At 46.1% G+C, this 22,451-nt stretch overlaps 1 protein-coding gene across 1 annotated transcript in view; it reads right to left on the reverse strand.

Annotated features, from left to right (window-relative positions):
• Positions 1 to 19,807, reverse strand: part of LOC120985300 (kielin cysteine rich BMP regulator) — a 149,601-nt gene extending 129,794 nt beyond the window's left edge. The window contains exon 1 of the mRNA XM_040413498.1: positions 19,010 to 19,807. Within this exon, the coding sequence (XP_040269432.1) occupies positions 19,010 to 19,127 (118 nt within the window). The 5' untranslated portion in view covers positions 19,128 to 19,807. The remainder of the gene's footprint in view (positions 1 to 19,009) is intronic.
• Positions 19,808 to 22,451: the final 2,644 nt, after the last annotated feature.

Consider the following 22,451-nt stretch of genomic DNA (forward strand, 5'->3'; position numbering starts at 1 on the left):
TGTATATACTGTATATATATAATCAAGAGTCCTACACATCGTGCCTTATTCTTCGGTAGGCAACCACTTAGCACCAACTCTTAGGTAGCGTAACACACACCTGATAGTAGCTCTCATAAATTGTAACTTTTCAATTACTGAAAGACACCAGTAGAACTTAAAGGGGTATTTCGGTTAGATTAAGTTATCCTATATCCAAAGGATAGGGGATAACTATTAAATCGATGGGGGTCCTACCTCTAGGACCAACACTGATCACAAGAACAGGGCCCTGCAGCCCCCCTGAAATTAAAAGTGCAGGCGGTCAGGCATGCATGTAGTCACTCCATTAATTTCTATGGTAATTCTGATGATAGCCGACCTCTGTACTCAACTATCTCCCATAGAAATGAATAGATCGGCCATGTGCATCTGCAGCTGGCCGCTCTGTTCATTTCATGGGAGCTGAAGTAAGTACGGAGCTGAAGTAAGTACGGAGCCTCCGTTCTCATGATCGGTAGGGTTGCCAGCAGTAGGACCTCACCGATCTAATAGTTATCCCCTATTGTGTGCATAGGGGATAACTTAATCTACCTGGAATACCCTTTTAACGTAGGTGCATTCTGAAGATCATTTTGCTGCCTTTAATATTGTTTTCAGAGGAACATTTTTTGCAGCAGCTTGTGATGGGCAAGGCTGAGGGACCACAAGGCTGGGAGATAGCCTGGAGTTGGGGGACGCAGCGACGCCTGGGAGGGTCGCAGGGCCATAGTCAGGCAGACTACTGAGCCCCAATCCCCCACAAGAAATACTGAACTGGAGACAGTGGGCGTACTGTGCTCTGTACAGCCAGGAGGCTGTGGGACATTGGCTGACAAAAGCCGCATGAGTTCACAGGGTGTGAACTGGGACCTACTGTAGGTGAGTCAGGAAACTTTATGTTTAGTTAGAGCCTGGACGGGCGAGTGTTTATTATTTTATGTGGATGTCACATGTGTTAGGTGACGCTGCGACTTCATGATAACCTGTATTGGTTGGAGTGTGCACAATAAATACACTGTTTGGACCTGAAACCTGGTGTCCTAAAGGCGTATCTGTGAGAATGACCCCCGGTGAAGAGCTTACCCCCCACAATTGGTGTCGGATGCGGGCAGGTGTCCCTGCTGATAAGTAAAAGTGCTGGAAGTTTGCAGAGCAGAGACTGCTGATGTTAAACTGGACATTTTTTTTTCTGTGGTGCAAACAGTGCAGGATTTAAAGGGCCAGAAGCCCAGTACAAGAGACTGATCAGTGGAAATGGCTGCAAAATGGTATAGCCCGTGGGAGAAATCCTGCGAGTTAGTGATCGGCGGAATCCCGCTGGGGGTCATTCTAGACTCCCGCCAGCAAGTGTCTCGGGTCCTGCCTGAAATTCTGGACTTTGTAACAAGGGGCCAGAGACAAAAACTACGGTGTCACTGACCTTTGTGACGGACAATGGCTCTGTGCAATGGGAGCTGTTAAAATGTGAGACACTGGAAGTGGAATTTGTACTGGGCAAGGACTTTCCATTGTTTGGGCAGTTGTGGAGCGGAGTTCCTGATAAAAGGCAAAGATATGCCGTTGCCAAGGGCAACCGTCGGGAAGACAAAGAGGTGGAGAGCGGCGCGGTTCTCAGGAGTGCATATCTTCCCTGCGACTGTGTCCGGAGTCCTAGAGAGGGAGTGCGGAGGTGCAGTAAAGCTGTTGCTAGGAGCAACCACAACCTTGATGAGTCCGCGGGAGAGAATGTCACTGCTTTACCAGAATGGTTGATTACAAAGGGTAAGACTGTTCCTGTTACTAACTATGTGGCAGACCCAGTGACAGTGAGCCGGCGGCAGGGGATACCTGCTGGGCCGGTAGGTAATAAGTCTGTGTCTGGACAGGCGGATAAGCCTGCTGTGATTGCTCCCTCGCAGAAATCTACAGGGGAGAAGGTTTCTGTGTTACCTCAGTTGCCCATGACCAAAGCTAGTTTTGGGATGACAAGGATCCGGGATCCCATGCTAGCCCGGGTAAGAGATAGCACAATATTCAAACCTGAGACTGGTAAAATATTAAAGGTGCTGGACAGTCGTGCGGATAAGGACTATCCGATGATTTTCACTGAGCGAGAGACTCCAATGAGAACAGAGACTGATGAATTTGATGTTACAGATACGCTCATGCATGAGGGAGTGTTGGGCCGTAATATCGGTTTGTTGCTGTGGGGTAAGGTAGACACTTCTGCAGATAGTGACGAAACTCCTGCAGAACCTGTACCTGTCCCTTTAAGTGAGGATCTAAGGGAGCTGCACTTTGACCTGCATGGGGAAAGAATATTGACCATTGGAAACAATGGTGCTGGTCAAGTGCAAAGTGATGGTGACAAAAGTGCGGCAATGCATAAGGAAAATATGATGTCATATGAAATATGTGGTGACAGTGATATAACTTTTCCGTTGCAGGTTGTGGTCAGGGGAGAAGCGCCCCCTGGTGGTAAAAATGTAAATGATGATGAAACTTTATTTTCTGCATCTGCTATGTTTCATGAAGCGCGATATGACGTAATCAAAAGGTTTGAAGACATGCCTATAAGTAGTGTGGAGCAAAGCCCAGCTCCAGCTCAGTGTTTGAAGGTGCAGGAAAATATGATAGGGCTAGAGGGTGTACCGCACGTACCAGAGGTGGAAATGCAGTCTCCACAATGTTGGTTGGTTACTAAGGAAGTGTCCCAGGTGGGGATTAGCTCATCGGTGCCCCTAGAGGTCAGAATTAATAATGACATGAGCGGTATAGGTGACGTATGTGCTGTGACCGGTAGCAACCCACAGAATGAAGCTACCATGTCAAGGTCCTGTGAAACAAAGGTGCTTACTAGTAGCGACCAGACAGTTCTATCTGACGAGATGGGAATTAAGTCGGGTGACATCAGCCTAGGGTCTGAAGCCCATATCCAGACAGTTGTAGGTGACCTGACACGACAGTACAACTGCAAACAGGAGAATGATCTCTCTCTCTCTCTCCTCACACTCCCTAGAAACGTTAGAGACGGGACTAGCTGTCTTCACAGAGCAACTGAAGAAAATTTCAGAAAGGGCAAAGAAAGAGAATGGTGATACTCCTACATCTGCTGCAGCAGAGCCGAGCAAGGAGCAGCTGGAACCGGAGGCCCAAAAGCGGGGCACTTCCCACAAGCTTGTGCAAAAAGGTGAAAAGAAACTGCTGAAAAACATGGAGTTGGTGGTTCAGCGCCTGGAGAAACAGGGTGTGACATACAAAAAGGTGGAGAAAACCAAGAACAAACTTCAGCGAGGATTGGATGATCTGATGATGGACCTGGACCACCAGAAGCAAGTTATGTCTAATCCAGCGAAGAAACAGGAGAAGTGTGACTGGCTCCTAGCTGAAGAGAAATACATCTCTGCTCGATATGGTGAAAAACGTGACCAAACAGAGACTGATGCTTGGGAAAAGGAGACCAAGGCCCTCTCCTTGGAAAAAGCGCTTGAGGAGCATGCTGAATTGGAGAGGCTGAACAAGCAACTCAGAGCAGAGAATGAAAATCTCATGAGGTTAAAAGATGAGTTGGAGAAATCTAAGTGTGCTCTCAAACAGCAGGTGGAAGGTGAGAAACCTGAAGAGGAGAGTTCTCTGGAAGATGTCAAGAAGCCAGAGCCTATTAAAAATGGGACTGGAGAGGGTGGCACTGTGGTGCTGGCTGTGGCAGAGAAGATGGAAGATGCTTCTGCTAAACCAGATGATGGGGCTGATGTGGATGCCGAAGACCACAGACCCGTGGTAGCGTGTAGCCTAGGCCTGGAAGACGTCCCCTCTGCATACAAGGCCTTCCAAATAGCCAGCAGCCTGCTGGGGAAGAAGTACGAGGAGGTGAACGATCAGTTTTCGGATCCGGGCTATTACAATGGGCTGTATCTCCTGACTCCTCCACAAAATGAGAACAGGGTCCTGGGTGAGCCTCTGGAGAAAATGACAGAAGACGAGGAGTCTGCTGAAGACCCTGGTGCCTCCTGCCTTGATGAGGGGGAGGGGTTAACAGGGCAAGTTTATGGTGCCATGTCCGAGAAGGATGAGAAGGCGGTCAAAGAGACTGGAGACTTCAAGAAGACAAAGACTGAAAAAGTTAAGGCCGATATGTTGGTTGACATGACGTCCCCAGGTTCTACAGAGACCAAAGTTAAGCCAAAGGGAGCCGCGGCCGAAGTGGAAAAAGCCGCTAAAGAAGCAGAGGTCTCTAAAACTGTCATAGTAGCTGGAGTAACTACTGTTGGAAAGAAGGAAGAAGTGACCCAGATGCACGTAAAAGAAGCGAGTAGGGGCAAGCATGCTCTGCTGAAGGAGCCCTGCAAAGCAAAGGAGAAGGTGTCGGGATATGACCATGACTCGGAACAGTTCAGGCAAGAGCTGCAGCAGTCCAAGAAAGGACGTGAGGCACATGTACAGGAGCCAGAGGATCTAAAAAGAGAGAGGGATCAAAATATACGACAGCGCATCATCATCACTCGGGAAAGAGTAAGAAAAGAGTATCTGGCCATGAGATGGGCACATGAGGCCTTTAGGCAGTTTCGTTTAGGCAAGAGGTTGGTTTTGGTGATAAACCAAGCTCTGCTGGCGTGGGTCTGGCAGAACAAAGGGAAGGTACGTGTCACCGAGGTTCCAGGCCTCGGTGAAATAAGAACCGGTAATTTTCTGTGTCAACGGCAGCTAGTGCTCGCTGACACTGGGTTACTTAGTGTGGCTGTAAAGCCAATCTGGGCCGGTTCTTATTGGGTGCAGCCAAAGAGCAGGGTGGGTGGCTGTTCCCCACGTCCAGGCCAGGTCGATACCCTCTCACCAGCCTCCCGTGGTTTTTGCAGGTGTTCACCCTCACGGGCTTGAACAAAGGGGGGGGGGGATATGTGAGACAGTGACAGGTCTCACTCAGGTTAGAGGCAAGGAAGGGGTGGATAGTGCGGTCCACACCCCTGTTCCACCACAGGTGAGAGAAGCTGGAGGTAATCAGCCTGGCATAAGGCACCTCCCAGAGTGTCAGAAAGGGGGTAGTGTGTTACCTGTGGACAGAGGCCTGGAGGCTCTGTCTGTGTGGTCTCAGCTGGGCAAGGCTGAGGGACCACAAGGCTGGGAGATAGCCTGGAGTTGGGGGACGCAGCGACGCCTGGGAGGGTCGCAGGGCCATAGTCAGGCAGACTACTGAGCCCCAATCCCCCACAAGAAATACTGAACTGGAGACAGTGGGCGTACTGTGCTCTGTACAGCCAGGAGGCTGTGGGACATTGGCTGACAAAAGCCGCATGAGTTCACAGGGTGTGAACTGGGACCTAGGTGAGTCAGGAAACTTTATGTTTAGTTAGAGCCTGGACGGGCGAGTGTTTATTATTTTATATGGATGTCACATGTGTTAGGTGAAGCTGCGACTTCATGATAACCTGTATTGGTTGGAGTGTGCACAATAAATACACTGTTTAGACCTGAAACCTGGTGTCCTAAAGGCGTATCTGTGAGAATGACCCCCGGTGAAGAGCTAACCCCCCACACTCTGTATGGTTAGATTTTTCCAAGTACAGTGCCTTGCGAAAGTATTCACCCCCCTTGACTTTTTTCGTATTTTGGTGCCTCACAACCTGGAATTAACATGGATTGTTTGAGGATTTGCATCATTTAATTTACAGTACATGCCCACAACTTTGAAGATGTTTTTTATTTTATTTATTGTGAAGCAAACAACAAATAGGACAAAATAACAGAAAAAGTCAATGTGCATAACTATTCACCCCCCTAAAAACAATACTTTGTAGAGCCACCTTTTGCAGCAATCACAGCTCCAAGTAGCTTTGGATAAGTCTCTATGAGCTGCCACATCTTACCACTGGGATTTCCTTGCAAAACTGCTCCAGCAACTTAAAGTTGGATGGTTTGCTCTTGTATACAGCAATCTTTAAGTCTGACCACAGATTTTCTATTGGATTGAGATCTGGGCTTTGACTAGGCTATTCCAAAACAATTACATGTTTCCATTTAAACCAGTCAAGTGTTGCTTTAGAAGTTTGTTTGGGGTCATTGTCCTGCTGGAAGGAGAACCTCCGTCCTAGCCTCAAATCATGCACAGAGTGGTACAGGTTTTGCTCAAGAATATCCCTGTAATTAGCACCATCCATCTTTCCCTCAACTCTGACCAGTTCCCAGTCCTGGCTGCTGAAAAACCTCCCCACAGCATGATGCTGCCACCACCATGTTTCACTGTGGGGATGGTGTTCTTTGGGTGATGTGATGTGTTGGGTTTGCGCCAGACATAGAGTTTTCTTTAATTGCCGAAAAGTTCAATTTTAGTCTCATCAGACCAGAGCACCCTCCTCCATACATTTTGGGAGTCTCCCACATGCCTTTTTGCAAACTCACAACGTGCCTTTTTGTTTTTAGCTTAAAGTAATGGCTTTCTTCTGGCCACTCTGACAGCGTACGGCTTATTGTCGTCCTATGTACAGATACTCCAGTCTCTGCTGTGGAACTCTGCATCTCCTTCAGGGTTACCTTAGGTCTCTGTGCTGTCTCTCTGATTAATGCCCTCCTTGCCTGGTCCGTGAGTTTTGGTGGGTGGCCGTCTCTTGGCAGGTTTGCTGTTGTGCCATGGTCTTTCCATTTGGTTATGATAGATTTGATGGTGCTCCTGAGGATCATCAAAGATTTGGATATTTTTTTATAACCTAACTCTGACTTGTTCTTCTCAACAACATTGTCCCTTATTTGTTTGGAGAGTTCCTTGGTCTTCATGGCAGTGTTTAGTTAATGATGCCTCTTGCTTAGGTTTTGCAGCCTCTGGGGCCTTTCAAAAAAGGTGTTTATATGTAATGACAGATCATGTGACACTTAGATTGCACACAGGTAGACATAATTTCACTAATTATGTGACTTCTGAAGGTAATTGGTTGCACCAGAGCTTTGTATGGGCTTCCTAACAAAGGGAATGAATACATACGCACATTTCTATTTCTAAACAATAGTTTTATTTATATATTTTTCTCATTTCACTTCACCAACTTAGACTATTGTGTTCTGATCCATCACATAAAATTCAGATAAACAAAACATGGAACTTAAGGCTGTAAAGTACCAAAATATGAAAAAAGTCAATGAGGGTGAATACTTTTGCAAGGCACTGTATGTGCTGTTTTCTCTTACTAAACACAGAGAGGGTTTATTGGGGACTTTAACTAAATGTAGCTAAAGCTGGAAGATGTTCTGTGCAAGCTTGTGCAATTTTGGAACTCTGAGATGATTAGCTTATGTTTACTTCTAGTTTTAAGGAGTGATTAATAAGCTTGTTTGTGTGTTTAGAGAGGTGTGGGAATAAGAATAGACAATTTGAGCTGCTATCCAGATTATTGTGGGAGCTATAGCAAGAGCTCCTTCGATCCTTGAAAGCATTCTGCAGTCATTCCCAGCAAAATTTTATGACCCTTAATTAACTTGTGGATCACTGATACCATGGCTTGGAAAGCCATACTGGGTAGACCATAACCATTTGTTGTACCCTTGTATTTTTTAGATAATCTGAGAAAGAAGAGTCGGGGGAGGAAATGCATACTGGTTCCTCAATTTGGTCAAGGGAAAAGAGAACACGTCCACCTTTCATGCTTACTTAGACCCTGTCCTCGCCACACAATTCATGGTCTGAGCTAAGGTAGCTGATGCAAAGAGATCTATTTCCCTGGTACTGAATGTTTGATTTATCTTTATGAATGAGTCTTGTTTGAGTTCTACAGCTGATAGTGATATTTTTTTCTCTGGACAAGGCATCCGCTAATTCTTTGGAGTGTCGGGGTGAGTCTTAAAGGCTATGTACACCTTTAGAGGCAATTTTTGTTTGATTGCATTTTACACATTTTTGGCTAAAAATCATATTGGCCTTTATTAAAATATATATTCAATTGGCCTTTATTAAAAATATTTAGCCGTTCTATCACAAAGGGTTAACAGTTTTTCTAGCTGTGTAAATGATACTTTCCCTTTTACTTTGTGGGTCATGTAATAAACCATATCTCTAAACTACTAAGAGGTCATAAACACTTATTTAATCCACATTCTTATCAGTAAGAGAAGAACTGAACTATATGAGTTTTTATAATGTCAGAGAGCAGAGATAAGTAGCCCGTCAGCTCCTCAGATGACAGAAAATCCACAGGCTGCTACTACAGCATCTCAGCTCTGTACACAAAAAAAGTATTCCATATTTTTAATAAAGACCAATTGAAAAAATGATTTTAGCTCAAAATAAGTACAATGCACTAATAAAAAAAAAATGCCCCCAAAGGTGTACATAGTCTTTAACGATACGAAGATTAAAAGTACCTAAGACAGTTATCCGTCCACAGACAGCTGTTTTAGGGTGTTGCCCCTCATCAGTGTGGAGTAGGATTCTGGCTAACCAGGAGCAATGCCTAGGAGACTACTCAAACAAAACAACCGCTGATCTTGGGGAGACCAGCTACAAAAAATACTGCGGAGCCTCATTTAAGAATCCTACTCCACACTGATGAAGGGCAACACCCTGAAACAGCTGTCTGTGGGTGCCTAACTGGCTTAGGTATTTTCCCTTGTTATAGCCTTAAGGCTTGTAACAGAACTGGATCTTGACATAGAGGCCACTTAATATGGTGGATCCGGTGATCTCTATAATGGGGACACCCCTTTCCTTGGTTTTCCTTTCTTTGAGAGATATCTGGCTTTCACTGTGTTGAAGACCTATAACTGGGGCTACTATTACTATTAATAACAACTATTATTCCAAAAAGAGCCGAAACGTCACGAATCCACATGGGTGAATAAAAGCATTTTCTTCATTTTTTTTACTGATTTTGAAGTGCTGCCTTTTTGCTACTTTGTGTATTTGGCAATAGTCTAGTCTCTTCGGGCGTGCACCCTTTTTTGTTCAAGTTGGATGTAGTGCTGCCAGATTTTTGCTTTTTATAGATAGATATATATGAGATGGATAGATATGAGAGATAGATAGATATGAGATAGATAGCTATGAGATAGATATGAGATAGATAGATAGATATGAGAGATAGATAGATTGATAGATAGATAAATAGATATTAGATAGATATGAGATAGATGGATAAATAGATAGATAGATAGGAAATAGATAGATATGAGAGATATGAGATAGATAGATAGATAGATAGATAGATAGATAGATAGATAGATAGATAGATAGATAGATAGGAAATAGATAGATATGACATAGATAGATAGGAGTTGGATATATAGGAGATAGATAGATAATAGATAGATACTGGCTTTGTTTTCAGTGGACATCGGCAGTCACCCGGAGACAGTCGGTACACTCCTCTTTCACAATTGAGGTCCCTTAAGAATTAGTAGGTGTATGTAATAGGAGTAAATGAAACTAGTATAAAATGCATCCAATTGAGAAGTTAGATCAAAGAAGCTAACAAACTACTCAGCAGAGCTCCAAGTAATAGTTAATATAACATCACTTAACGAACGCCTCGGTCTCTGGCAGCAACTTGATCACAGCTGGTCTCCAGAATTCAGAGTTGCCATGCAGGTATCTTGCACTACATCAACTAGAGACTTTTCTGCAAATCTCCTAATATTATAGCTTGGTATGGCCTGTCTGCGGTCTATGACACAGCTGTTATGAATAAGTCAGCACATATAGTTCATGATGAGAAGGGGGTTGGCTTCAATCCCAGATTCTCAGCTCTCCTGGTGGTGCTAATGTCACATGATAGCTAGAATAACCTATCTACAAGGAATAATGCAATCCTATCGCTTTTACTGTTAATAGCCCATTTAATATAACTCAATGGCTTCTACCCCGACATGTCAGAGCTGCTGCGTAAAGTGCGGGCCGTCTGTGCGCGCTTCCGGCGTTCTCATCCTGCCGCCACTCGGCTGTCTGCTCTACAGCGTAACTTCGGCCTTCCCGCTCACCGCCTCATATGCGACATGCCCACCAGGTGGAACTCCACCTTGCACATGCTGGAGAGACTGTGCGAGCAGCAGCAGGCCATAGTGGAGTTTCAGCTGCAGCACGCACGGGTGAGTCGCACTGCGGAACAGCACCACTTCACTCCAATGACTGAGCCTCCATGCGAGACCTGTGTGCCCTGTTGCGCTGTTTCGAGTACTCCTCCAACATGGCCAGTGGCGATGATGCTGTTATCAGCGTAACAATACCACTTCTATGTCTCCTTGAGAAAACACTTAGGGCGATGATGGAAGAGGATGTGGCCCAGGACGAGGAGGAGGAAGAGGAGTCATCTCTAACACTTTCAGTCCAGTCTTTTAGAAGTGGCTCAGAAAGAGGATTTTTGCAACAGCAGAGACCAGGTACAAATTTGGCCAGCCAGGGCCCACTACTGGAGGAGGAGGAAGAGGAGGAGGATGGGGATGAAGCATGTTTACAGCGGGGTGGCATCCAATGCAGCTCGGGCCCATCACTGGTGCGTGGCTGGGGGGATACGGAGGACGCAGACGCGGACATGATCGGAAGATGCGCAACTACAGGCGCACGCTGGTAGACGCGCTCCTGAGAGCATTCCCGACTGACGCCGGGGGACAAGTGGAAGCACAAGGCGAAGGTAGGAGAGGAGGAAGAGGTCGCCAACGCAGCTGTGTCAGCGCCAGCACCTCAGAAGGCAGGGCTAGCATGGCCGACATGTGGAAAACCTTTGTCACCTCGCCGCAAAAACCGCCCCCAACTGCTGATATGGAGCATGTTAGCAGGAGGCAGCATTTGAACAACATGGTGGAACAGTACCTGTGCACACCCCTCCACGTACTGACTGATGGTTCTGCCCCATTCAACTTCCTGGTCTCCAAATTGTCCACATGGCCAGAGCTTGCCCTGTATGCCTTGGAGGTGCTGGCCTGCCCTGCAGCCAGTGTACTCTCTGGACGTGTATTTAGCACGGCAGGAGGTGTCATTACAGACAGACGCAGCCGCCTGTCCACAGCCAATGTGGACAAGCTCACGTTCATTAAAATGAACCAGGCTTGGATCCCTCAGGACTTGTCTGTACCTGGTGCAGAATAGACATTTTTAACAGCCTCAACCATTCATCCTTGTACTCAAGTGCACTAATTCCTTTTTTTTTTTTTTATATGTCCCAATATTTTGGGGGATACCCCTATGTAAAAATGCAAAATAACACACATCTGTGTTGGCTACCTATTCCTCCTTCGCCGCTGCTTCCACCTAGACCGCCACGTGAGCCTACACGGCCACTTCCACCCATTCACCGCCTCCTCAACCTCTTCCTCCTACATCATTCCTAATTTTTATTTTTTTAAGGTCTTTTATGTTTTTTTTATTCATTTCCCTATCCACATTTGTTTGCAGAGCATTTGCCATGCTCTTAAGCACATTTTGCTGCCTTTTGCAGCCCTCTAGCTCTTTCCATGACATTTTTACAGCCATTTTAGTGCTCAAAAGTTCGGGTCCCCATTGACTTCAATGGGGTTCGGGGTCAATTTCTGGTCCCGAACCCAATATTTTTTTTCAAGTTCGGCCGAACCTGCCGAACCCGAACATCCGGGTGTCCGCTCAACTCTAATAGTTTTAGTAGTAGGAGCATATTTATACTACAGGTGTCTATTCAGGCATCTAAGACATTGTATTCTTGTGGACTCAGTGGGAATGAATTGTGCAAATGCCAGGCCTGCAGGGACTGGCTGTGACATTAATGTAGATATATGGACAGAGCAGAGCATTCTTTTGAAAGAAAATTGTGTGTCCATAAAGGTTTTCCTCTCTATACTTGTGTGTGGCTGTTTGATGCTTACTACAAGGAGACTGCATGTGTTAAGACCAGCTTCTGTATAGCTTATCTTGGGAGGGGGGAATCTGGCACACATTAGATACACAGCCTCCCACAACTATATTTTTCAGCTTCTACAGTATACAAAGAGGTATCTCCTTAGAAAAGAGAACCATCTCACTTGCGCCACCTTGTGGAAGTGGCTCACAATCTGACTTTTTAACAAGCCTTGGGACATGACAAGGGAAAATAGCCAGGCCAACTATCCATCTGTAGACAGCTATTTCGAGGTGCTTGCCCCTCATCATTATGGATTCTGGCTGGCTGGGTGCCAAAATGGTGAATTCGCACCACAATCCATGCAATTAGGTGCAGATTTGAGTCTGCGGATTTCCCCCCAAAAATTCATTATATGTGAATCTACCTTAATACAGACATTAACTCCGGTTCAGAACAAGATGAGTAATACTATGTATTGACAAGACTACTCTGCAAACTAAAACCTTGAAACGAAAGGCAGGATTACACGGCTGAATGTATGTCGTGTCGTTCCAGCCCTGAACATTGTTTACTGCCTGTGCTCAAAGACACATCACCCCTACAAATATCCACATTCCTCATCAGCATTAACCAAAGTCTCCTAAACTTCAGTTCCATCCAGCGTTTGTTTGTGTTTCTCTTCCTTGGAGAGCACTAAGAGGGAATTTGGGGACAAGCATCAAGGAAAAGCCTCCTGTATTTGTAAAGCACCACTGCCATGCTGTTCATTTCCCACAATGCTACAAATTAGTGATCAAAGCAGAGCGGAAATGGAGGCTCTTAGTACAAGTACATATTACTAACATGCCCCTTCTAGTCTGCTAGCAATTATTAGCCCAATGATCTGACCTTCAATGGAAAGTCTGAGAAAACTATTGTCTCTCTTAAGGAACCTGATATGTTATTTTAGCAGATAGTAAGTGCAAGTTTGCAAAAACTAGATTCTAGATCCTAGGTTCCAAGGGGATACTCACACTGCCCTTTTACTGTGCCTTTAACATTGCAGCACAATGCATGATCATAGTCTTGGGGCTACTTTGAATAAACTTATTAAAGTAAGGGTTACCCACACTTGCATGCATGTTAAATTGAAGATCAACATTTTAACGCAAACAGCAGTTCATTAACGGGGTTGTCCCACACAAAATATTCTACAGTTTTCAAACCAGCACCTAGATCTGAGTACTTTTGTAATTGCATGTAATTACAAAATGCAGCATAGCTGTTGAATTATTCAATAAGTATATGTATAGCGCCACCTGCTGTTTGTTCTTTTTCTTATTTCTTTCTTTGACCTGCTCACTGAGATGGCCGCACATGCTCAGTTTCATCCCTCAAATGCCTCCTGAGCTGTGATAGGCAGAGCTGAGACACGCCTTCTGAGCTGTGATAGGGAGATCTGAGACATGCCTCCTGAGCTGTGATTGGGAAGGCGGAGACACGCCTCCCGAGCTGATTGGGAGAGCATGGACATGCCCCCTTAGCTCCAGCAGAAAAGACACTCCCCTTGAGCTCTCAGCTTGATATAAATCCAGCAGAGCAATGAATGGGCAGATCTCTGGATCCATGTGAGGTACAGGGCTGGTTCTAGCTGTGTTAAATGAAGATTGTCATGCACTATATGATGTCTGATATTTATATTTTACAGTAATCATGGGATAACTCCTTTAATGCAGTATTTTCCAACCCGTGGGTCACCAAGCAACATGTGGTCATTTGGCCACTGCAAGTGGCTCCCCAGCTGGTAACAGCTCCAAATACTGTTGTTCTCTAAGGATGTCAAAGTATAAGTGAAATTTCCACTGTGGTCAAATCTGTACCATGCCCTATAGCTAGGTCATATCTATAATAGACTTTATATATACATTGTGGTTCATACTTGTTTGTCTTTCGAAGAAGAAAAGGCTCATACTGACTGATTCAGACTAAAAAGGTTACCCTATGCACAAACAGACTGATATCAGACTAAAGGCCCTTTTACACCAGCCAAGGATCGGGGCAAATATCGGGGGTGAGCATTCATAAGAACGCTGGTTCCCAGTAATTTCCCCATCTAAATGGGCCACGATCACCTGACAAGCAAGTAAAATGCCTGTCTGTTGATATTCTTTTTTGCGCCACATAAAATCCTCATTTGCTGGCAGCACATCACCCTGTGTAAATTAGGATCTATTGCTGGCAAACAATGAATCCTTACGGGGATAACCAATTACAATGGTGATACAGGGAAAATGATTGCTGCATGTAAATGCTCAATGATCGAGAATGAATAGCTTGTTCTTAATCATTGCCTATGATCAGCAGGCCTTAGGCTACTTTCACACTAGCGTTTTTCTTTTCCGGCATAGAGTTCCGTCACAGGGGCTCTATACCGGAAAAGAACTGATCAGGTATGTCCCCATGCATTCTGAATGGAGAGTAATCCGTTCAGTTTGCATCAGTATGTCTTCAGTTCAGTCGTTTTGACTGATCAGGCAAAAGAGAAAACCGTAGCATGCTACGGTTTTATCTCCGGCTAAAAAAACTGAAGACTTGCCTGAATGCCGCATTTTTTCCCATAGGAATGTATTAGTGCCGGATCCGGCATTCAGAATACCGGAATGCTGGATCCGTCCTTCCGGTATGCGCATGCGCAGACTGAAAAAAAGGTGAAAAAATAAATGCCGGATCCGTTTTTGCCGGATGACACCGGAAAGACGGATCCGGCATTTCAATGCATTTTTTCGACTGATCAGGCATTTTTAAGACTGATCAGGATCCTGATCAGTCTTACTAATGCCATCAGTTAGCATACATTTTGCCTGATCCGGCAGGCAGTTCCGGCGACGGAACTGCTTGCCGGATCTCTCTGCCGCAAGTGTGAAAGTAGCCTTAGCCAATCACTGGATAAACGTCCCTTTACACTGGACAATGTTCAAGCAGATTGTCTGGAAGGAAGCGCCTCTTCATGACAATCTGTTGATTGCTAGCGGAGGAGACTGGTGCATTTACTTGCAGCAGAGTATGGGGAGGAGCGATCGCTAATGCCATCGTTCTTCCCCATACTGTCTAGTTATTTCCCAGCAGCAGCTCGTGTTTAGACAACATGATATGCCACTGGGAAATGAGGATTTTTGTGCTGCACTAACCATTCAATCGGGCAATTGGTGTTACATTTCCCCCGCCAGATCATCGCAAAGAAGTATTACTATGAAAAGACGTTAGCAATGATCTTTTTAATTCTCAGCCCGTGTAAATGGCCCTTAAGGCAGGGGACTGCTAAGGCCAGTGATTGGCTGAGTGAGCCTTTCCTAGTGTTTTTGGTTGTGTTGAGCCGGAGTTCTGCCAGATTTCTATACCTTGCCAAAACGAGCAGAGCCGCGGGAGAAGGACTTCATGCGCATGCCCCCAGCGCGCGCCCGCACGATGAAAAAGCCTGTCCATGCGCAGAGAGAGAAAAGCGGCCGGCTGAGTGCGGGAGCCGGAGCGCAGTGACAAGGAGTGCACGATCCTAGCAGGATGTCAATCACAGTGAAGGGAGGATGGGTAAGGGGCGGGCTTAGTTTGACTTTAAGCGAGGAGGCCGCTGCCCCCTTGACTTCAAACTCTGCTGTTACATAGCGCGTGCAGGGGATTAAAGTTTGTTTTTCAAGATTTTGGTGCATCTGGCTGGAGGAAGGAAAGGATCTTTAGGAACATCCTGCTGGCTACTTTGAGGTAATGCTGGCGGTTTGGGAGGTGTTTTTTAGGTGACAGGTTCCCTTTAAGTAGATGCACTTAAATACATTTCAGCAATTATTAGTGTGAAAGGTATCTCAGTAGGCAAGACGATAAGCAGCCTTCATTGCGAGCAAATCACTATACCTTAAAGGGCTTGTCCCATGAGAAACATTCTACATTTTTCAAACCAGCACCTGGATCTGTTTGTTCTTTTTCTAATTTCTCTGCCCTGCTCAGAGGGATCAACATGTTGGGTTTCAAGGTGCCCAATCCTTTGATCCCATGGGAGATAAGCTATTGGCAGAGGAGTTTCAGCGTCTTAGTCCCCTCTCCCAACTGAAAATTAACATGCACACTTAGCTGCGCTGAGCATACATGTTTATGGTGGAGTTGTATGGTGGAGTACCTGAACATGTGTTAGGCCAACAGTTAATGAGTATAACCAGCTTAAAGGGGGTTTCTGGGCTATGCTATCTAATTTCTTATTGGCAGTGGTCGGAATCCTGGATGCTCCACGATCATCTGTTGAAGAGGGTGATCACGGCAGCCTCTTTCTAGGTCTGTGATATTATGTCCATCAGTCACATGCTCCTCAGCTCAGGCTCATTCAAGTTATGAAGCACAACCACTATAGTATGCATGGTGCTGTGCTTGGTTCACAATGAAGAGGCCACAGCCAATGATGACCTAACCTGAGGATTTAAATCCTGTAAAACCCCCTTCAACTTATATGAAATAGCATATTAAACTCAAGAAAGTTATTCATGGACGAATAACTACAAGACACAGTACTGCACACAACTGAGGCTACTTTCACACTAGTGTTTTTGCTGGATCCGGCAGGGCTCAGTAAAAACGCTTCAGTTACTGATAATACAACCATCTGCGTCCATTATGAACGGATCCGGTTGTATTAACTTTAACATAGCCCAGACGGATCCGTCATGAACTCCATTGAAAGTCAATGGGGGACAGATCAGTTTTCTATTGTGTCAGAGTTAGGCCTCTTTCACACTACCGTTTTTATTTTCCGTTTTGCGGGCCGTTTTTTGCGTTCCGTATACGGTCCGTATACGGAACCATTCATTTCAATGGGTCCACAACAAAAACGGAATGTACTCCGTATGCATTCCGTTTCCGTGTTTCCGTATCTCCGTTCCGTGCAAAGACAGAACATGTCCTATATTTGGCTGCAAATCACGTTCCGTGGTTTTATTAAAGTCAATGGGTCCGCAAAAAAAACGGGATGCATACGGAAATGCATCCGTATGTCTTCTGTATCCATTCTGTTTTTTGCGCAACCATCTATTGAAAATGTTATGCCCAGCCCAATTTGTTATATGTAATTACTGTATACTGTATATGCCATACGGAAAAAACGGAACGGGAAAACAGAACCAAAACGGAAACAAAAAAACTGAACAACGGATCCGTGAAAAACGGAGCGCAAAACACTGAAATAGCCATACGGTAGTGTGAAACGGATCTGTCCCCATTGACTTGCATTGTGGGTCACGACGGATCCGTCTTGCTTTGCATCCCATGACGGAAAGAAAACCACAACATGCTGCGGTTTGCTCTCTGGTATGGGAACGCAACCAAACAGAACGGAATGCATTTTGGAGCATTACGTTCTGTTCAGTTAAATTTGGTCTCCATTGACAATGAATGGGGACAAAACGGAGGCGTTTTTATCCAGTGTTGAGATCCTATGATGAATCTCAATATCGTAAAAAAGAAACGCTAGTGTGAAGTAGCCTGAGAATTAAAAAAATAATTCCTGGTAATTAAATGGGGTTGTCCAACTCTTTACAAGTGATGGCCTATGCTCAGGATCTGCACAGGTCAGGCAACCCACACCCCCACTGATCAGTTGTTCTAAGACAGGGATGCTCAACCTGAGGCCCTCCAGCTGTTTTAAAACTACAACTCCCACCATGCCCTGCTGTAGGCTGATAGCTGTAGGCCGTCCAGGCATGCTGGGAGTTGTAGTTTTGCAACAGCTGGAGGGCCGCAGGTTGGGCATCCCTGTTCTAAGATGTTAGAAGTCAGCACTGGAGCTACACAGCTTCATCCATTGTGCAGTGGATGGAGGTGGTTACTGCTCCCATTCACTTCAGTGAGAGCAGCATTGCATTCACCAGTTCTGTCCACTACAAAACGGATGGAGCAGTGTGGTTCCAGTGCCAACTTCCAACAATGGAGCTACTGAAGATCAGCTGATCAGTGGGGTGTCCGACGCATTCTGATCAGATAGTGATGGCCTGAGGATGGATAGTGATCCTGAAGATAGGCCATCACTTGTAAAGGGTTCAATATACACACTGTGTATGCCTCCAACTTTTTTTTATAGTATAGTTGCTGTTATCTCTTGAGATAAGACCTAAGGGTGGAATGGACTCTATAATACCGTTTCACTCTAAACACCTACAAACTATACATATCGTATCCATAGAGACCCATGTAAAGTTATCACTGGCAATAAGATGAAGGGCCCACTATTATACCTGGTCCCAGGACATCCAAACTATGCCTCTGATTTATAGCCACAATCATTTATTCAGACTTTCAGTACATCCATTACACTTCATATGCCTAAGAGCAGATTTTTGAAGGGTTCCTCTAAGCTAGTATAATTAAAATACGCCTACAGTAACACCACCTGGAATCCAAATTCAGCATTACTTGAACATAATTCTTTTAAACATTTCTCTGGATATTTTCTCTGGATATTTTACAAAACTTTATGAACAGCCAAACTGTTTTAAAGGAAACCTGTCACTGGGATTTTGTGTATAGAGCTGAGGACATGGGTTGCTAGATGGCCGCTAGCACATCCACAGTATCCAGTCCCCATAGCTCTGTGTGCTTTTATTGTGTATAAAAAACGATTTGATACAAATGCAAATTAACCTGAGATGAGTCCTGTACATGAGATGAGTCCTGTACATGAGATGAGTCCTGTACATGAGATGAGTCAGGGACAGGACTCATCTCAGGTTAATTTGCATATGTATCAAATCGGTTTTTTTTCACAATAAAAGCACACAGAGCTATGGGGACTGGGTATTGCGGATGTGCTAGCGGCCATCTAGCAACCCATGTCCTCAGCTCTATACACAAAATCCCGGTGACAGGTTCCCTTTAAGACAGTATTTTTTTATCAAAGTATACTTGGGCATGGAGTTTTTTCAGATGTTTTCTTATGGGCTTCTCTATAATAAAATCAAATCTGAAAAAAGGAGTGTTTACAAGCAAAAAATAAGTCAGCAAAAGTCTTAGCATTGCTGCAGCCAGAGCCTGTTCAGGAAATGCTATTTCCACTGTTTACACTATGCATAAATATTTGCTGACAAATTCAGGATTTGGTTTATAAATACGTTAGTAAATGTTTTATCTCCTGTTCGTTCATGTAAATACAGTTAATCAAAAGATATCCTGAAAACGGATCACTCAATAAGTACACCTCCCCACCTTGTACTTACCATTGTCATCATAGTACTGTAGTGGAAGCTCCATATCCTGGTCACCTGGTTCTTGGCTCAGGCAACAGACAGACATGAATAAGAGAGGCAGAGCAAATGTCCATCCCTGTGACAGCATGGTGCAGATGTGTGCATCAGCAGGGCAAACTGCATGCCAAATTCAGACTATTCCCTGGAAGGACCTCTTCTTTGTGGCAGTAGGACAGTGAGCTGTACCAGCAATCCTAATGGGGGGATGGAATCAAAGAGGCTTCAGATAAAACCTGAAGGGCATCACAGCTAAAATGTGACCACAGTAATGTCACACTATGAAATAAGGTGTAGAGACAACTCCCACATAGTACTGCTTTAATACCATATAAGAACTGGGGTCTCCACAGTAGTACATGCTGCAGTCAATGCATAAGTTCTGGGTCCAGTACTAGTGGATCTGAGGACATGCAGAGGTGACCCGCAGGAAGATGCCTTTGTGTAGCTTCAGGGCACAAATAGTGATGTCTTTGTCCTGGGCTGGACCACAACTGATCTCAGCTTGAACCTGAGGTTCAAGCAGTGAGGAAGGAGGAGGTGTTGCCCCAATCAGTCCCTATGCAGAGAAGGAAAAATTGAGGTTTGGCTTTGATAGTGATGGGCAGACGGTCACAAGTTTGGTCTTGCATAGGGGATAGAGTTGTCCTGTCCTAAAGTGCAGATGTCTTTCCAATGTCAACCCTGCTGCCTTTTAGCTGCAGCTCCTGTCTGTATGGAGAGACTGCAGAGCCCTGTCCATAAAGAAACATTGGCAACAGACTGGTTAGTTTTTTGTAACTTTGTTCCCTTGTGTGCCTCTCTTGTATCCCTCCCCTTTCTCAGATTTTTTTTCTACCACTCCCTCAACACTTTTATGCCTATGTCTTTCTTTCTAATCCTTCCCTAGTTCTCCTCCTATCCCTCCTCAGTTTTTTTTTCTTTTGCTATACTATCCCACCCCTGTCAGATGCTCTAAGTCTCTTTCCCTCCCTCTCATTATCTTTCTATTCCTCCCCTCCAGGGCCCCACCTCTAAAATGCACACCAAATTCCTTTTCTCGTGTCTATATAGCAGTAGTACTTATAAGTAAGGGGGGTGCATAAGAATGAATGGGAGGCTGAGCATTCATGTCTGCATACCTTGAAAAGTGGATCAGAAGTTATTACTTAGGGATTTATTTGTAATCCTATATGTCCTTTAGGAGTGACGTGGTTAATATTTGCAATAGAAGCCACTGTGTGAAAAATTTCTGATCCATAAACTGTCTGGTTAACCTCTCTACGTGTCTCCTGTACGGATGAGTCCAGGCTGTAAAATAGCTATTCCTGGACCTCGTCCAAGGCACAAAGGCATGCTGGTGTCATATTAGAAGTCATAATAACAAGACATTTTCATGCACAACAGGGGAACGGAGCAGCGCATCTGAAAAAAAAAAAGCACCCTGACATCTACTAGTAATGCTACACTGCCAGGCCTTAATATTGTAACATGAGTACCAGTTAGAGGTCCTCTTTAATGTTATTTTATGTGTTTTGTCATTTTGTTCTCTCATTATCTACTTTTGGAAATTGGTCGGAGAATACAGTACTATGGCAAGTGTCTCAACCATAGAACACAACTATATATATCTTGCTTATGAATGACAATGCAATCATATTTAAAGGGGCTCGTCTGATTTCAGTGATTTCATATAGCATATGACATACTGACAAAAGTCATGGCCGGACTGGGGGTGCAGCCTTAGGGGAGGGCATCATGACGGGGGTTTGGTTTAGGGAGACCCCAGTTTGTAGGTTAGGTGGAGTTAGAGGGGATGGGAGGAGGAATCGTGGAAAGTGGGGGGATTGGTTGGTTTAAGTGTGGGGGTGTGGCCAAGGGGTTAAATAGAGTAGCTGAGGGGAGACCGGGGGCCATTTTGTTAGGATCTAGAAAAGAGCTGGTACCTTACAGTGTGGCTGGTAACCGAGATGGAACAGCTAGAGGAAACCATTGCTCGTCTGAGGGCAGCAGCGGAGGTCTGCGGCGCCGACTGGATCCAGGCGCAGGTACAGCAGATGCTCCAGGGGGCGGCTGAGGCTCCAGCCGGGCCTCAGCCAGTGTTAATCCGGCCGCGGCGGGCCAGGCCGCCGGCGCGCTATAGCCCGCAGGCTTCTCAGTCTGCCCAGCCCCCTCCCAAGGCTCAGCGCCGCAAGCGGAGCCCCTCCAGGGACCCTTCACGCCGGGGGTCGGCGGGGAACGCTTCCTCCAGCACTCCCCGGCGTGGGAGGAATCCGAATAGTAGGCGGAGCCTGCGAGGTGGCCGGGCCCGGTCACCTCGTTCTGCGGCAGTGGACATCGTGGGTGCAGGACCAGGAGCGGGGGTTGTCACCCCTGGAGCGGAGGTTGAGACCCCTCGGCGTGGTCAGGTCAGCGGGAGGAGCGGGGCTGCTGCAGTTGTTCCGGTGTCCGGCAGCAGGCCCCTGTCAGCGGTGAGGCCTGCGCAAGGAAGAGGAAGCCCCGCCCACTCCATCGCAGCTCAAGAAGATGGAGGGTCTAACGTCTCTAGCCTGAGCCTGGCTAGGGGACTTGAAGATGAGGCGGCAACGCAGAGGAGAGATCAGCTGGAGTCCGGATTGTCGGCTGGTGGGGACACAGCACCCAGGCAGCCAGGTGAGGCCTCTTGGGGAACGTTAGCACAGTTTGTTGGGGGGGCTGGGGGTGTTGGGGGGTCCCCAGTAGATGTTAGCAGGGGTTTAGGCCAGTTGTTGGGGGGGCTGGCAGGTTTGCTTGCGGGATGGGGTATGTGGGGGGCGTCTCCGTTACCAGCGTGGGGGGTGTCTGGGCCCTCTGGGGGCACGAGCGCGGTTGGGGGGGCTAGTGTGAGTGGAGGGTCTGCAATGTCGTCGGTGCAGATGCAGGCGGGGGGTGCGGTGGAGGCGGAGACGGTGCGGTTAGACGATAGGGCAAGGGGAGAGGTTTATGTGTGCTTTGAGGGCCCATTGGGGGCTCATTTGAAGCAGGAGGTGAGGGAGAAGATTTGGAGGGGGGAGTATGTAGAGATTTTTTCTTTGCTTCCCCTAGACAAATTTAACTTGGATAGGGTGAGACGGGATGAGGGTAAGAAGGAGGAGGAAGAGAAGCGGAGGTATCGCCTGATACCGCGGACGTTTGCAAACTGGTTGCAGGCGTTCGCGATATTAGCGAGCGTAATTGGGGAGAAGGCGCCTGAGTGCTGTTCGGCGTTGTTCTGTTATTTGGATGCAGTTGGGGAGGCATATAGGGTGTATGGGGGTATAGCGTGGCTGCGGTACGATGAACAGTTCCGGCAGCGGAAGGCGGTGCGGCCTGAGATTAGGTGGGATCACAAAGATATAGCTTTGTGGTTGAAGGTTACTGCTCCGGTGAGACAGGGTCAGTCCTTTCGGGGGGAGGCAGGAGGTAGTGGGCAGTCTAA

This window comes from Bufo bufo, chromosome 1, assembly GCF_905171765.1.
Source record: "Bufo bufo chromosome 1, aBufBuf1.1, whole genome shotgun sequence".
NCBI lineage: Eukaryota > Metazoa > Chordata > Amphibia > Anura > Bufonidae > Bufo > Bufo bufo.